The 18,152-nt window shown below is 37.4% G+C and overlaps 1 protein-coding gene across 1 annotated transcript in view; it reads right to left on the reverse strand.

The window, feature by feature from the left end:
- The window catches only part of TTN (titin), a 509,207-nt gene that overhangs the window by 323,159 nt on the left and 167,896 nt on the right, over window positions 1-18,152 (reverse strand). Inside the window, 18 exon segments of the mRNA XM_029605898.1 lie at window positions 50-328; window positions 1,886-2,167; window positions 5,313-5,600; window positions 6,107-6,394; window positions 6,553-6,831; window positions 6,928-7,206; window positions 7,314-7,592; window positions 7,761-8,048; window positions 9,674-9,961; window positions 13,441-13,731; window positions 14,133-14,420; window positions 14,542-14,829; window positions 15,153-15,431; window positions 16,025-16,303; window positions 16,395-16,673; window positions 16,862-17,149; window positions 17,389-17,667; window positions 17,798-18,079. Of these exon segments, the coding sequence (XP_029461758.1) occupies window positions 50-328; window positions 1,886-2,167; window positions 5,313-5,600; window positions 6,107-6,394; window positions 6,553-6,831; window positions 6,928-7,206; window positions 7,314-7,592; window positions 7,761-8,048; window positions 9,674-9,961; window positions 13,441-13,731; window positions 14,133-14,420; window positions 14,542-14,829; window positions 15,153-15,431; window positions 16,025-16,303; window positions 16,395-16,673; window positions 16,862-17,149; window positions 17,389-17,667; window positions 17,798-18,079 (5,103 nt within the window).

Below are 18,152 nucleotides of genomic sequence, written 5' to 3' on the forward strand. Positions count from 1 at the left end.
ACAATAGTACTAAGAATTTTAGGATGAACAGAATATAAAATATATTTACCTTTTAACTTAACCAAGCCAGTACAAGTATCAGTTCCCACATCATTCGTCACCTTACAATGATATTCGCCAATGTCTGAAGTATTAACACTGAGAATGTGAATACTGGCAAGGAGGTTTTCAGAGATAATCTTGTATTTCTTGCTACTTCTAAGTTCTTTCCTATCTTTTTGCCATGAAACTTGAAATGGAGGAGTGCCCAGAAGTTCACATTCGAGGCTGACATCGGTGCCTTTCAAAACCTCTACGGGCTGTGGTTTTCTTATAAAAACAGGAGGCTCTATAAAACAAGATATTTACATTTATAAAAAATATTAATAAAAAGGAAAGGAAAGGGTAATATAATGTTGACATAACATAACTAGTACAGGGAGACGGAGCCTTTTTTCTCTAAGTTATCCTAAATCTACTTCAAGATGGCAATGGCCAGCAGTCACTGTCATCTGAAAACCTTTCAGAGGTGATTTTATAATAGCCTGAAGACTTTACCATAAATTGTTAAAGTGGACATATGCACATGTTTGCTTTAAAACTTGCAGTAGTATTCCGGTATGTTCCTATGCAGGTGTAACTTTCTGCATATACATTTATGCTCATACTTTCAAAAACTAAAAGTATGAGTTTACTTACTTTTACATGCACAACCCCCTAAAAGATTTTCAAAACAGCACTTATGCACATAAAACAGGACTTAACGTGCATAAGTCGCTTTGAAAATTAGGGGGTAGATTTTTAAAAAGTGCACATCCATGTGCACGCGCTACCCAGTGCGCATGCACATGGACGCGTGATTTTATGACATGCGTGTGCTGGCGCGTGCATGTTATAAAATTACAGTTTGTTGTGCACAAGGGGGGGGGGGTATAATTTAGAAAATTCACGCGGTGACGCATCCTCAGGCTTCCCCAGTTCCATTCCAGTCTGTTCCAGTTAAGGAACAGACAGGGAGGGAACTTCCTTATCCCCTACCCTCACCTCCCTTCCCCTTCCCCTATCCTACCCTCCCCCTATCCTTATCCTAGCCCCCCCCCCCCCCATTTTTTTAACTTATGTTTTGCTCATGCGATTTCCCTGGGACAGTGGCATTTTAAAACCCCGGGATAAACACGCACCGGGTTTTAAAATCCGGCCTTAAGTCCTTAAAGCAGGGGTTCTCAACCATGTCCTCAGGGCACACCTAGCCAGTCAGGTTTTCAGCATATCCACAATGAATATGCATGAGATCATATCATTGTGGATATGCTGAAAATCTGACTGGTTAGATGTGTCCCGAGGAATGGGTTGAGAAACAGTACCTTAATGGACTATACAAAATTTGTTGGTAGTATCCATCCATTTCCCAGTGGACATATCTGCACATGATTATGATTTTAAAAAGCACCATAATAATCAGCACTAATTGGCATCCTTGCCTATTCATGCTTCGCCATCATTTCTGGTTAAGTTCTATGTCCCGGGGAAGCACGCGCCAGCAGTTGGCTTTTGCGCGCAGATTACTTCTGCTCCAGAGAAGCAGTAAGTAATGAAAAAAAATTAAAAGTAAGTAGATAGGAAGGGGTTAGGGGTCAGGGAGGCGAGGAAAAGAGGGAGAAAGATTAGGTAAGGGGAGTAGGCCAATTGCATGCCAACGCGTGCATGTTATAAAATCGGCACATCCAGGTGCATGTGCCAGGAATCGCGTGCATATGGACAGCCGCGCGCTTTTAAAATTGACCCCTAAGTATGATACATTTGTTATAATTTTCAAAGGCAGTATGCACTTCCACTTAAGGTTTTTAAACAACCTTCTGCAGCAAAGGTTTGCACAGTACTAGAAGAATTATGAAATAACTCTGACCTTGTACTTTTAAAGCGATGCTAGAGCTTGCTCTGCCAGCACGGTTATGTGCTTCACAGGTGTAATCTCCACTGTCTTCAACGGTAGCATTGATAATTTCAAGCACGGCCACCAGATCAACAAATGACATTCTGTACTTTTCACTGGCTCGAATTTCACTCTCATTTTTGTACCACACGGTTTTGATTTCTGGAGATCCGCTGATTTTGCATTGGAACTCAGTTGAATCACCCTGTTTCACAATTCTGGAAGCTTCTAACTTCTTAACAAACCTCGGAAGTTCTATGAAAAAACAAAAAATGAACCCTTGCTGTGTAAATGGATAATAAAATATAGACTTTTGCACAATATGACAGAATTATTTGTATTACTGAAACAAAAAAAATATTTAGGGCAGACTTAAAATCTTGAAATGTATCAGATGCATAAAAAATAAACCATTTTATGTATCCCAATACAATGTATCCCAATACAATGTATCCCAATGGCTGACGCGGCATTTTTTGTATCCCAATAAAGAGACTTTTAAACTTGGTCCGGGGTACACAGAATATATTGGCCTGAATTGACAATTTATATCTCCCCTGAAGAAGACTGACACTTCAGTTGAAACGTGATTCATGTTGGGTTGGTTAAAATTCAACAGCAAAGCCCGGAGTGGCTGGTCTGAAAAATACTGACGGCTAAGTATTCTATTTTTGGATTTGATATTTAGAAGAACGTTCTGTTCTAATTAAAAATCACTAATAAAAAATTCTTTAGATAGTTAATGAAATGGTTTAAATAAAGGTAGTGGGTGGACAAATGACGGTAAATGATTACAAAAAATTAAGCTCTGTGAGCTTACTACAGCCTGTGACCCATTGCGCGGTGAGAGGCTGCAGATTACACTGTTTGAGCATAAACATCGTATGATATTGTCATTTGTCTAGTTAGTCACTTTGAGTAAAACAGTTTATGTAAAACGCTTGTGTGTTAAGATGTACTGAGTGAGCTCATTCTCCTCTCTCCTTTGTTACGTGTTAAAAAATAAACCCAACATGTAAGATGTAATACACTCTTTCCCTCTCAGCAAAAGTAAGATTTATGAAGTTAATTACTTGATGGCTCCTATTAAGCTGGGTTTTGTTTTGGAAGTGATACTTTTTTCAAAGCAGCTTTGGCTATTTAGGGCCCTGCTTTCCACAGAATATTTTTTCACAGGAGCATAGTTAAGATTTTAGAAAATAGTACTTTAAAAACTGACAGCATATTTTGGTATGATTTGCATAATTTGTCATAAACATCAGGGACAATGTGTGCTAAGCCAAGAAGTTTAAAGAATTTTGTTCTATTATAAAATCTAAATCATCAGATATTCTTTCCAAAAGAATTAGGGATTGGGCACACAATGGGTGAAATCATTTTAAAAATAGGAGCTCTCATTCTTTGTTAATCAATGTGGACCTGGATTACATGATGCCTGAATGAACAAATTGCATGACTTTCTTCTTCACCTCAGGAATCATTCTGATAAACTCTAGATCCTACTGAGTATGCTCAAGAAAGCACCAGGAAAGAAGATGAAGAAGGTTCTGGCTAAGTGGCGAAATACCTAACCCAGAAAACAAATCGGAAGCCGATCCAGTTAGCTGTATAGCAGTGAAGAGAACGGAGATTGGTGTGTATAAAATGGTCGAGAGCTGCCTCAAGGGCAATAGATGTTAGTAGGGCTTATCGCATGCCTGCAAGGTTGATGTAATAGTAATTGCGTATTCAGTTTTGAAATGATTTTGCGTTCTTATTCTGGTTGTGCACACATCTGTGTGTTACAGCATATGATTATGCAGTACGGCATTGGGTACGAGAGCCACCTAATACAATTGTTCCTGCAGCCTGTGTCATAACCGATTCAGCCGTACAACCAGAATAAGAACTGAGGGGGATATGATAGAGGTCTACAAAATCATGAAAGGACTTGAACATGTTAATGTAAATTGTTTATTTACTCTGTCAGATAATAGACAGACTAGGGGGCACTCCACGAAGTTAGCAAGTAACTCATTTAAAACAAATCGGAGAAAATTCTTTTTCATTCAACACATAGTTAAGCTCTGGAATTCATTGCCAGAGGATGTGTTTATGGCAGTTAGTGTAACTGAGTTTAAAAAAGGTTTGGATAAGTTCCTAGAGGATAGGTCCATTAGCTGCTATTAATCAATAAGGAATAGTAGATTGCAATCTATTTATTGTTTAGGTACTTGCCGGGTACTTCTGACCTGGACTGGCTACTGTTGGACAAAGGATGCTGGTATTCATGGACCCTTGGTTTGACCCAGAATGGCATATCTTATGTTATTTTCTTATTAAGTCATATTTGGCACATGACAAACGGCCACAAATTAATGAAAAGGATTAGGAAGATAGGAGCTGTCTCAACCATGAATGTTCTGAGAAAAAAATGAGTTCTGACCAGCTTGGAAGAGTATATCAGAGAACCTTATCAGGAGCTTGAACAAAAGATTACACAATAACATTATAAGAAAATAAATTTACTCTAATTCATGGCAGTTTGCTAGACCGGAGTGGTTAAAGTATGTAATATGCTGATGACCAAGATAGGTCTAATCACATTGGTAAACATTTTTTATAATTAGTTAGCTAAGCTCCTATGAGTTAGTTTTAACATTTGGTACTCAGATTTGTTGACATTTTAAGTAATTGCCACTAATCCTTGAATTTGCTTGTGTCTTCTCCTTAGGAACAGAAAATGTTTTTTTAATTTTTAGCTGAGAAATAGTGGGTAGGGGGGAGGAAAGGTGAGGAAGAGGGTTGCCTTCACCACCTATGATTGGTCAGACATAGATAGTCTGAAGTCATATGAAATTAATTGACTGATGTTTTCATTCAAAGTAACAAAACTATGTCAAACTGATAATTCTCTTGTAACTGAGGCATATGCATTTTTTCCTGATGACTAACACTGTCTTCCCAACCTTTTCTTTAGTCCATACAAGAAAATTCAAAAATATTTTTAATGTTCTGTGCCTATCCTTGTGTTTCTTATTAAGCACTGACATTAGCTCCAAAATTAAGAACAGAGGTTGACTAAATTGTTTTCACCATACCATGTTTTGACTCACCATATTCTTGGATGGCTTGTATAATGGTCTAAAACTTTAGTTAATATGCCTTATAATAGAATATTTCAGAGAAGATGTTATACCACAATATATATTCACATCATCCCATTATCTATCAATGATAAGATTCCAATCTAGTGCCTAGATTTACTAAATATATATTAACTTCCTTTTATTCAGCTTTTTAGATAAAAATCTAAACACTCTACTTTGAAATTTGACAAAAATATCAAGAAACATATTTTTTTTAGCATACATTAAAATATGTAAATCAAGAAGATGAATGTTATTTTGACAATCAATACCTTGTGCTCCAAGATTTGCTGTACAAGAATCTTTTCCAACATCATTGCTGGCATAACAGGTGTAGAGACCAGAGTCTAATTTGCCCACATTCAGAATTCTCAGGTGAGCTCTGTTTTCTACAAAGGTAATTTTATAGTTTCCTCCAGATCGGATCTCTCTATTATCTTTTGCCCAAGTGACTTTAATTGGTACTGTTCCAGTTACATGACACTCAAAATCAGCAGCTTGTCCCAAGGGAACATCAATTGACATAGGCTTTATGTCAAAGAAAGGAGCTGTCTTTGGTTCTAGAAGTTGAAGTTGAAAGAAACATCATAAAATAGATATCTTCTTATTTCCGTAAGGTATGATAGATAAGAAATAGTTATATGAGAGATGGCATTTTGTTTAGATTGGCTGCATTTTAAAGAAGGATCATATCCTTGAGTTTAAAAGTGCCTGCCTGAAACCGTGCCGGGCAGCACGTTTTCTTCTAGGCACCTTTCCCAACTCCTCCCCTACCCACAAGTCTGTAGGAGGAGAGAAGCGGCGGCAACATGGATGCGGACTGCTACTCCATTTCCCTACTTAATCTATAGCAAGGGGTAGGGAGTGGCAGCAACAAAACCTCTTGCTGCACCTCCTGTTCTTCTCTCAGGTGCAAGACTGCATGCACAGCCACTTGACTAAGAGCATGCATGTGCACCTTTACTTAGGTATATACAAAGAGATGGACAGACAGAAGAACTGTCACAACAGGTGCTCTTGCTGTCTGCAAAACAATGGCTTAAAAAAGGTTTAGCAACCAACAAACCTGTGAGCGTGAGCTTGGCACTAGAAGAAGCAGTTCCAATAGGATTGGAAGCCGTGCAAGAGTACTGTCCAGCATGGCTCATCTGAGTTTGCACAATCTGAAGAGTTGCTACATTATCAATGAATGATGTTTGTATATTATGGTCATCTCTTAAAAGCACACCATCTTTATACCATGAAGTTTCAATAGGCTCAGAACCATTTACACGGCAATCAAATGTGATGGGCAAGCCAGCAGTTTCCTGCATGTCCCTCAATTTTCTTGCAAATGAAGGAGGCACTTTACGTACTGCATGAAAATAAGTTTGAAAGAAAATAGCTTATCACAATGGAACTGTACTGCTTAAATATTTTTTTTACTCATAAAATATGATTTTTATAAATTAAGGAAGACAGAAAGACAAATATTTCTATACATTTCTTAACTATGTGAAAGAAATTTTTCACCTTGAACAGTGAGCTGAGTTTTTGATGAAGCAGATCCTAAATTGTTTTCTGCTTTGCAGATGTATTCTCCGCTGTCATTTTTATCCACTGCATTGAAAACAAGTGTAGCTATATTGTTTTTAAAGTAAATTTTATATGCAGGAGTCACCCTTAGCTTGGTACCATCTTTGTACCAAGACACTCTAATCTCTGCTGTTCCTTCAATTTGGCATTGCAAAGATGCAGAATCTCCAACAGTCACTTCCACGGGTTCCAAGTGAGTTACAAAGTAAGGTGGTTCTAAAGCACAAATGATCACAATCAATAACAAAGATCAACCCTTAAAATAAAAATTGATATAAGAATTGAGATTAAATGTAAAATAAGATAACAAACCTAATATTGACACAAGAGCTTGGCAAGCATCCCCTCCAGCTTCATTTTCAATCTGGCAAGTGTATTCTCCAACATCATCATTTGTACCACTATAAATTTCCAGTCTGCAAGATGCTGCTGTAGCAGTAATTCTGCATTTTTCAGACTGTGCAATTTCAATGCCATTTTTCTTCCATGTAACAAAAATGGTAGGACTACCAACATAAGTGCATTCAAGAACTATGGACTTTCCTTTCTCTACACTGTAATTGTTCAGTTTCTTCACAAACTTTGCAGGCTCTAATGAACAACAAGAAAGGAATATAAAAATACATCATATTTTAAAGACACCCCAAGATGTTGATAATTATACTACAACCACATCAAAACAATTTATTTAGGCCCACCTTGAACAAAAAGATGTGTTGTACAAGAATCTTTGCCAGCATCATTAACCACCAGGCATGTGTACTCTCCACTCTGGACTGAACCTACATTGTACAACTCTAGTACTGCAGATGAATCTTTCAATGTCATATTACAAGTGCTTCCTGGTAACAGTTCACTACTGCCTTTAAACCATTGAACTCTGAAAGGAGGTGTTCCTCTTATGACACTTGTAAAGGTTACAGTGGTGCCAGGTAAAACGTCTAGAGGATCAGGTGTCTTCACAAAAGATGGAGGTTCTGAGCAAACACAAAGATGGAAGAAAGAATGAAGAACAATGAAAGTAATATTAATGTTTTGAAGTTCTGATATTGACAATTAAGATTGACAAAAGATCGAAACATGAAAAAGACAGAAGAAAAATTGTTTTATTGATATTATGAAAGATTTCTCCGACATTCACTGACCTTGTACAGTCAAGACTGCGCTGCATTCATCGGATCCAGCCTCATTAGTAGCTTCACATACATAATTTCCACTGTCTGATTCTACAAGTGTATTTATTTTCAAAGAACAAGTAGTTTCCATAAGAGCAGTCTGATATTTTTCTCCACTAATAATTTTATTTCCATCATGATACCAGGATATAGAAATGGGCAGTGATCCTGAAAACCTGCACTCCAGTACAACTGAAGAATCTAATATACTCTTCATGTCCTGTAGCTTTTTTGTGAAGGATGGAGGGACAATTTGTTCTAAACATTAAAAGAGGAAAAAAAAAGAATTAAATTACTTGAAAAGGAAGCTTCTACACTTTTTTTTCCCCTCTTCCATCTTTTTAACCTATCTTTTCAGCAGAAGAGCATCCTCATTTGAGACTGCAATAATGTCTATTTCTCACTTTAGCATCCAGTTCACAATATTACAGTGTACAGTATTTCTAAAGTAAGATTGCTAGGTTTATTTATTTTATTTATTTATTTAAAAGTTTTTATATACCGCACAGAGGGGTAGGGGTCTATCCATCTAGGCGGTTTACACCTAGACACCATTTACACGTGCCATTTTTAAAGATGGCGCCGGCCATCCAGTGCTCCTACCATGTGACAGGGGCCGGCCAATGGCACCGATACCCTGTCACATGGTATGGGCAAAGGGCAATCGGCGCCATTTTGATTAGTGGCAGCCGACGGCCCGAGAGTGGGAGATGGCTCCCGGGACCCCCACTGGACCACCAGGTAATTTTAAAAAGTTTGGGGGGAGGAGTCAGGAGGGCGGGAAAGCTAAAGGATATGTTTTAAAGGGTCAGGGTGGGTTTTTTGTTTATTGGCTCGGGCGCAGCCGATAAAAAAAAAAACCTGATCAGACCGCACGAAAAGATTTCACTATAGACCCCAAACCAGGAATCGCAACCGATTCCGGTTCCGATTCACATCTCTACCTCTTATCACCTTCTTCTTCTTATCGCCATGTAAATATATTATTTTTCATATTATATTTTATATTTTATATTCATTCTTATATTACTTTTATTATTTACATAGTTCAACCCGCCTTATGTTATTTTTATGTTCATTGTAAAGCCTATACTCTGCATTTCATGTTCCTTGTAAACTGATGTGATGTTCCCAACGAATGTCGGTCTAGAAAAACGTTAAATAAATAAATAAATAAATAAAATAAAATAAACATATGCATTCACATGTCGGTGCATGCTATAAAATAGCCTGGCCGTGCGCACATGTGCGTGCAATTTTAAGTGGGCATGTGTCTAGTTGCATAAATTGGATTTCTACCACATAAGTCAGGGTATTTTATAACCAGCTTGCATCCCCTGCCATGACCAGTTTCACCAGTTCATCCACCAGTTTGCCCAGTCTAGAGTTAGGTCCTCGAAACCTCCCTGATGTAAAAGCTTATACTCCTTTCAGTTACCCCATAACCTTTAAACCACTCAGGGATAGCTGTTTTTTTCTTTTTAATTTACATCTCCTCCATAGCAGAAATAAAGTTATATGGCACTTTACCTGGACTCATAAGTATTTACAGGCAGATCTCTTAGCCACGCTCTGAAATGCCCTCGCCCTGCCCAGACCATGCCCCTTTATCGATCCAAGTGAGATATGCGTGCAGTGGGAGACGCACATGCATCTCGAGGCTTTGAAAAAATTGTCGGTGCATATAAGCCTGACTTGTGCGCACATCCCCTAATTGATGCGCACTATGGGATTTTAAATTAATTTCTATGAGTAATATTTTTTGATTTAAGAAAACAAACTATGCATTGATATATGCAAGAACCTAATTCAAAGATTTTGATTCAAGACATGGATATTACCTAGCTGAATATATTAAGTGATCTTTTTCTTCTATACTGTACCTTGAACAGTCACACTGGCTTTGCAAGATTCACTTCCAGCTACATTAGTAGCTTTGCACAAGTATTCGCCTGCATCAGTCTTAGCAACTCCTTTTAGTACCAAATTGGCTGTTCCATTAACAAAGCTCAGGCTGCATTTATCCGAGGATTTTACTTCCTTGCCAGCCTTAAGCCACTGGATCTTGATTGGCTGAGATCCTTGAACATGGCAGCTGAGCTGCAGGATATGTCCTTCTGCAACTGTCACTGGCGAAAGAACTATATCGAAGACTGGGGGCAGTTTTGGTTCTGAAATTGAACATAGTTTTATTAACAGAGAAGATAAACGATTTAATGGTGCTTCAAATTAAGGAAAGGTAATAGAAACATAGGACACTGTAACATGATAAATAACATTATAGAAATAAGTTACGGTATTTCTGGATAAAGTGTTTCAATCTAATCTTGGAAAATATATTGTTTAAAAATATAAGATAAAATACAATAGTAAATCAATGATTGTATCCTCCTTGAAGAATATGTAAAAAGAATATAATATAAGGTATTTGGTCCAATGTCAGTGCTATAAATAGCAATAGTATTGGCCTTAGTTCTGTAGGCTGGAAATCTGTGGGAAAAACAGATATTTTACCATCATTGTCCAAAATGATAGGAAGTTTGCAATACTGTCCCATAGGGACTGTTTTGTAGGGCAAACCTCAACCTTTAGAAAAAAAAAATATATATTTTTCAAAACAGAGAACCTTTTTAAAACTCTTACTACCCAGTTTTTCTGCAGTAGAAGGCAAAAAGAACTAGGCTGGTGCAATTTCTTTCTCAATAAACCTTGCATGTTGATTTAAATATTAAAACCACTATTACTGCTACTATTAAACATTTACATAGTGCTTCCAGGTGTATGCAATACTGTCTAGATACATATAAGTAACAGACTCTTCTCTGTAGCGCTTACAATCTAGATCAGATAGGCAAAAGGTATAACTGTCATTTCATTACCAGCTAACTGAAAAGAACATACTCATTTGAGGCTGCAATAATGTTGCATACATCTCTATTCCATCCAGTTCAAAATAGTACTGTACATCTAAAAATAAGGTTGCTAGAAGTTAAAATAATCTAAAATGTGCACAATACTGATTTACACCCAGTTTAAAACTCAAATTACTTGTTTTCGAAAACAGAACCAGATTTTTCGTTTGAATTAATATAATAAACATGCTGGGATCTATTTTTAAAAGGCAGGCCACTGCATTATTTTTCCTAATTAAATGCTTCTAATGGAAAATATTTATGGAAAAAATTATCAATTTCCAAAGTATGCAGAAATTGGATGGGTCTATCTCCTGACATTTGTGTACAATCAGGTAGACATAAAAGAAAATTAAGTGTTTGTTGGATCAAGGAAGAGATTTAAAGACTCATGGTGGGTTAGTAGGTTATGTGAGTTAATTAAAGAGGGCAAACAATAATCCAATTGAGAAAAGGTGCAAAAACTGAATCTTTCTCCCAGGGAATAAACTGTATAAGAAAAACAGGAAAAGGGTTGGGTGGGCCTTCCAGACAGGCAATGTGCTTCCTTCTTCCTGGTCAGTAAATGCATACAAAAAATAACTGCTTTCATACCTTGTAAAACCAACTAACAAGATACTAAAAACCAAAATCAAATAAAAAAATTAGTAAATGATAGTTTATCTGGAGAAATAACTGTGTAGGCCTGGAAGAGCCTTTTCATAACATAAGAGAGCCTGTTTTTAAAAAGAACATTACATCCATTAAATCAATCATTAGAGCTTCCCAGACAGACAAAGTGTCTCTCCTCCTTCCTAGTCAGAAAGGGTACTTTTCAAAGTCATTAATGTGAAAAAAACCCAACCTGGTTCTTTGCACATAATTGGCTGATCTAAAAGAACCCAGGCCTAGTGCACATAAATGCATGTGTAAAACCCAATTTTACATGCATTTTTATATACATGGGGAAAAGGTATTCTGGAAGTGGAGTTGGGACAGAGTTGAGACTCATACACATATGTGTTGATTTTTAAAAAGTATGCGCATAACTTACCCTGCACAAGATATACCCTGCAAAGAGCATGTGTAACTTTGTGTGAGGTAATTTATGTGCATACCAGGACAATTACCTTATCATTTTCAAAGAAACCTCCTGTTCATCTGGCTAGATCACTCCAGATGCTTGGGGTTATGCACATCTACTAGCAGATGGTGACAGAAAATAAGTTTCCTGATTTCACACATTCAGCCTGCCAGAAATGAAGCCTGACCTATGTCAGGTGAAAAGGAATCTGGAAGATGATTTGGCTATTCCTGAGGTGACAGTCCATGGGCTGATCTACCTCCAGTTAAGCATAAACTCGAATCAGGTGCTTCTAGGACTCTTGGATTGGGGATGATCCAGTTAAGCATAAACTCGAATCAGGTGCTTCCAGGACTCTTGGATTGGGGATGATCCAGTTGGAGTTGGCATTTTCCAGGTCTGAGAAATCCACTTTATTCCACCACCTTCTCCACCACTAGATTTATCTTCATTTGCCCTCTTCGTCTCCCCCCTACTCAGTCCTTCCCTCTTTCCCTTGGATTCTGGTCAGCACTGTTGCTTTTACAATGATTCCTTATATGTGCTATGCTTCCAACATAGGTTCCTAGCAACCCCAGGTCATGGTAGGCTGCTTCCGCAATCCGGTTGAAAGATCTAGAACCTTGCGATACCTGGAGATCTGGAAGGGTATGGAGTTGGGTGGGGGGATGGTTGGGGGCCCGTGCAGCCTATAATTATTTTAAAATTTTGCAGGGAAGAAGGAGGAAGGCAATCTCAACACAGGCTGCAGTGATTGTATTTTACTGTAAGTGGGAGGAGGTCTGGAGGGCTTGGCCTAGCAGGGTCGAGCACTTGGATTTCAAGTGGGAGGGAGAAAGGAAGAAAGGTTGGGGCCAGTAATCCCACAAGCTTGTTTTTTTTAATCCTTGATGTGCCACTTAACTGGCTATATTCTTTGGGCATGTCTAGATTTAGGGAGAAAATTTATCTGGCTAACTCCTAATATCAAAGTTAGCTGGTTAATTTATTCATATAACTGTGCCCTTCCCGAGAATGCCTCCAATACACACCTTTCTTATTCAGCTAATTCTTAATTGGATTCAGACTTATCTGGCTAAATTTTAGCAGGATGAGAAAAGGAAATATTCAAACCTAGCTATTTTAATGGATATCTCACAAGTTATCCATTTAAATGGCTTTGAATATTGACCCCAAAATGCATAAGGTTACTATTATTAGGTAAACATTATGAACAAGGACCTCTCCAATTCTCCAAAAACATTTTTGGTTCATTTTTTAGTTTATTTCAATTTGTTGGCATTTTTTGACTGAACATGTTTTTTATGATTTGCTTTACTCAATTTCTGTTAGCCAATAATAAGCACATATGGTCAGTAAGAAACATCTCTGACTGAGCACTGATTCCCAGAAATCCCAAAACATCCAGAAGCTCAGCTTTTTGCCAGCCTATACTTTCCAGAATCCTCATAAGGTTCTAGTCTGACAACAAGAGAAGCTTTCCACTGACCACACAAACAGGCAAAGAGATCACCTGTGGTCATTTTGGCAGCACCTGCAAACTTACTGTTGGTCTCTACAGTCACAAGAGTATTCTATCAACTAAAAGAATTGATGCACTACAGTCATTTTCATTCACTGGCGAATGGATGCCAACCACAAGAAAACAGAAGAAGCAGCAGCCTGGGAAACTAACCTTTTATAACTACCGAAGAGGTGCACAGAGCACTGCCAGCTTCATTTGTTACTTTGCAGGTATATAAGCCAGCATCAGACTCCCTTGCTTCTTTAATGTGTAGCAGCACAACATTGTTTTTGAATGATATTTCAGTATTAGGAGTTTGTTGGACTTCCTGATTGTTTAGGTACCAGGAAACAGATAATGGATGAGAGCCTGTAACATGACCCTGAAGTTGTAGAGCGTTGCCTTGGGTCTCTTCTACTATGTCAGATAATTTTTTAGTGAAAGATGGTGGTTCCTTTCGTTCTGTAATAGAAGAATACATTTTTTAAGCTCTGCATAGTTAATACCGTAAATCTTTAAATGATATGTAATTCTAGAAAGGGCTAACAGTCTATGCTTTACACATAACTTTTAATTGTTCTGGAGAAGATAATTCGGAAAAGAAAAATCTTTGAGAGTCAGCTGTAGTCTCACCTGTTATTTTCATTTCAGACATCAGTGAATCTTATCTTTTACCCCTCTCTCCACTAAATCACACACATTTTCTGTATCTGCGTAAATACTCTATTCAGATTTATTTTCTCTCTTATAGTTATTCTTTATTTTTTTAAATGCTTATGAACTGAAGAGAGTCTTAAAAAAGGGTTTTTCAATCAAATTAAAATAAAAATTCAACCAAGAAATGCAACTGAAGTAGTCTGTACCTTGCACTCTAAGCTGGGCGGTGCAGGAATCTTTCCCAACCTCATTGGTGGCAGAGCATGTGTACTGTCCAGAATCTCCCTTATCTGCTTTTAGAATTGACAAGTGGGCTGTGTTGTCTACAAAGGTGATTCTATAGTTTCCTCCAGTTCGAATTTCCTTGTTATCTTTTGTCCAGGTGACATTAATCGGTTGTGTCCCAGTTACATGACACTCAAAATCGACTGTCTCGCCCACAGGGATATCAGTAGGAATAGTTTTTATGTCAAAGAAAGGAGGAGTCTTGCCTTCTAAAATATAATGGGAACAGAACAACAAATATAGATTTCTACATCTTAATACTTACTAAGTAGAAGATTTAATTCCAAAGAGAAAAGTTCCACTTAAACTGAAAATAATATAAAGACAAACCTCTGAGTATGAGCTTGGCACTGGAAGAAGCAGTTCCAATAAAATTGGAAGCTTGGCAAATGTACTGCCCAGTATGCCTCAGCTGGGTTTGCAAAATCTGAAGAGTTGCTACATTAGCTATGAATGACGTTTGCAAATTATTGTCATCTCTTAAAAGTACATCATCTTTATACCAAGACACTTCAATCGGTGCAGAACCAATTATATGACAATCAAATGTAACTGATGAGCCAACAGTTTCCTGAATGCCCCTTAATTCTCTTGCAAAGGAAGGTGGAAGTTTGCGTTCTGCAAAAAGACACAAGTGTAATAAAGTGAATGTTACTGAAAGATTTCTTCTTATTTATCTGAAGTGTAGAAATATTTTAACAGCAGTAAAGTGAGTAATAGAGACAACACATATCTGATCTGAAGACATGAGAGGTGTATTATTCTTGTCAACTGCCTTCACTGTATAAAATAAACTTGTCAAAATAATAAGTGGGGATTACTTTCATTAATGTAATGGAATAAGAAACAAGAACCTCCATAATAACCATTAAACAGCCAAATACTTACAAAATCTACAAAATAAAGTATTGCTCCTAAGATATGTGAAGCAAAATGATCACCTTGAACAGTGAAAAGAGCCACTGTGGAAGCTTCTCCTACGTTATTTTCGGCTTTGCAGGAATATGCTCCACTATCATTTACATCCACCTGGTTGAAAACCAGGGTAGCAATATTATTCTTGAAGTGCATTTTATATGCAGCAGTGGGTCTTAATTTGGTATCTCCTTTGTACCAAAATATTTTAATCTCTGGTGTCCCATCAACTTGGCATTGTAAGGATGCAGAATCTCCAACTGTCACAACCACAGGTTCCAAGTGTTTAACAAAATAAGGTGGTTCTAAAGGACAAATGATTACAGTGAGTGAATTAAAACATTATGGGGTTCATTTATCAAAGTGCTATATGGCTTTTTCGCATGCATTAAGGCGTTTTCGCATGCAAAAAGCACCTTTAAAGCATGCATGCTGCGATGCAAAGTATGAAAAGGGGAGGAGTTTGGGGCAGGATTTCTGCCCAAGAGTCCATCAAACTAGGTTGAGAGAAGATTGCACACATCTCATCTTTGGGTGAGTTTCCTCCCTCAGAAGGTCATCAAATCTTCACAAGAGAGCATTGTTCTGTTCGTACGTCTCACTTTGAATGTCAAAGTGGCCCCTGACCCCTACACTAATACCTAAGCCTCACCTCGAGTAGCTAGGTGGGCCTCATATAGAGGTGTAATACCTACCTAGTATGATGGCCTTATAGCTATTCTCTCTCTCTCTCTTTCTCTTGCACTCGCTCTCAATGGTTGTAGGAGGGAATTGCAACAATTGTGGTACTTAGCGCAAAAAAGGTATCACATGCGATATTTAGTGCATTTTGATAAATCCAGGCCTATAATAGTTAAGAAACTCAGAAAGATGAATAAAGAATAGTATGGTGACATACCTAATATGGATACCAGAGCTTGGCAAGCATCCTGTCCAACCTCATTCTGAAGTTGACAAGTGTATTCTCCTTCATCATCTTTTGTATTACTGAAAATTTCCAGTATGCAAGACTTTTCTGTAGTGGTTATGCTACATTTTTCTGACTGAGTGATTTCTATGCCATTCTTCTGCCATGTGACTGAAATTGGAGGGGTACCAACGTATGTGCATTCCATAACTATGGACTTTCCTGCCTCGACGCTGTAATCATTCAATTTCTTAACAAACGCTGCTGGCTCTACAATAAAGACATAAAATCGGTTGTGTATTTGGAATTATTATAAACAATGAGATATACAGTAAGAGGGTAAAATATTAAGTGGACAAACCTTTAACAAAAAGATGTGTTGTACAAGAATCTTTGCCTGCATCATTATGTACTTCACAAGAATATTCCCCACCCTGGGAAACATCTACATTATACAGCTCCAACACTGCATGTGAATCTTTCAGTGTGATATTGCAGGCCTTTCCTGGTACTAGTACGCTGCTGTCTTTAAACCAGTTAACCTTGAATGGAGGAGACCCTCTTATGACACTTGTAAAGGTTACAGTGGTGCCAGGTAAAACTTCTAAAGGATCAGGAGTCTGCACAAAAGAGGGAGGTTCTGAGCACACAAAAAAAGATAAAAAGAGAATATTTCTTTATATTTCAGCTTTGCAGATTACTACAATAATTATACACAATTGTTTTTATGCATAATATAATAGAGATAATACTTAGAGTTGGTTATAAAGAAAATAGTAATTAAATCTATGATAAGTATTTTGAATATTTTTAACCTGTGCTACTAACCTTTTACAGATAACTCTGCGCTGCATTCATCAGATCCAGCTACATTAGTAGCTTCACATATGTAATTTCCACTGTCTGATGCTACAAGCGATTCTACTTTCAAAGAACAAGTATTGTCTGTAAGAGCGGCCTGATATTTTTCTCCACTAATGATTTCATTTCCATCATGATACCAGGAAATAGAAATGGGTGGTGATCCTGAAACTTTGCACTCTAATAAAATGGAAGAATGTAGTATACCATTCACATTCTTTAGTTTTCTTGTGAAAGATGGAGGAATAATTCGATCTAAATAGCAAAAAAGAAAAAAGAACCAATGAAATTGCATCAAAGGGAAGCTTTTACTCTTCTTCCTTCACCTCCATCTTTTTAATCAGCTCTCCTTTTTAGCAGAAGGCACAATTGTATAATTTATCAACTAACTGAAAAGAAAATCTTCAATTGAGGTTGCAATAATGTTCCATACCGTTCACAATTTTAGAGTACAGTATTTCTAAAGTACAGTGAATAGAAATGAACAAACTAACCTGAAACATCAACTGTGACCGTGCAGCTGCTTTTACCCACATTATTGCTCACTTCAAAAGTATATTCCCCTCTATCTCCCTTTTCACAAGAGAGTATTTTTAGTGAAGACACTTTGTTGAAGAAGCTAATCCTGTACTTTTGGTCACTGGTCAGTTCTGTTCCATTCTTAAACCATCTAGCAGTGAGTTCTGGAGATCCTGCTACTGTACACTCCAAGGCACAAGAATCTCCCGCAGTAACTCTGGTGGGTTCTGCTTTGTCCACAATTATTGCAGGTTCTGAAATGAAATATATAATTATCTTTTTTTAAAAAAAGGAACTAAAATATTTGATTGCACAAGTGATTAGAGAATTATCATATAGGATTTTCTAGAGTACAAAAGCAAGTATTTTTTGCTTGCTACCAACCTAAAACTGACAAAGTGGCAAAGCATTCCTGTACTCCGGCATCATTCTTGATCTGACAGGTATATTTTCCTGCATTTGCTGGTTCTGTTTCTGCAAACTGCAGAGTTACAACATTTCCTACATATGAAATTCTGATATTTTCACTTTCTCTGATTATCTCTCCTTTGTCTTTCAGCCACAGAACAGAAATTGGTTGGGTGCCTTCAATTGTAGCTTGCAACTCAGCTGGTTCTCCAACCACGGTAGTAAGATTATTTATCTTCTTTGCAAATCTTGGTGGCTCTGATGTGAAGAAAAGACAAGGTCACATAAAAATAGAGACTAGATAAAAAGAACACAATATTATAATTTCCCT

This window comes from Rhinatrema bivittatum, chromosome 6, assembly GCF_901001135.1.
Source record: "Rhinatrema bivittatum chromosome 6, aRhiBiv1.1, whole genome shotgun sequence".
Taxonomy (NCBI): domain Eukaryota; kingdom Metazoa; phylum Chordata; class Amphibia; order Gymnophiona; family Rhinatrematidae; genus Rhinatrema; species Rhinatrema bivittatum.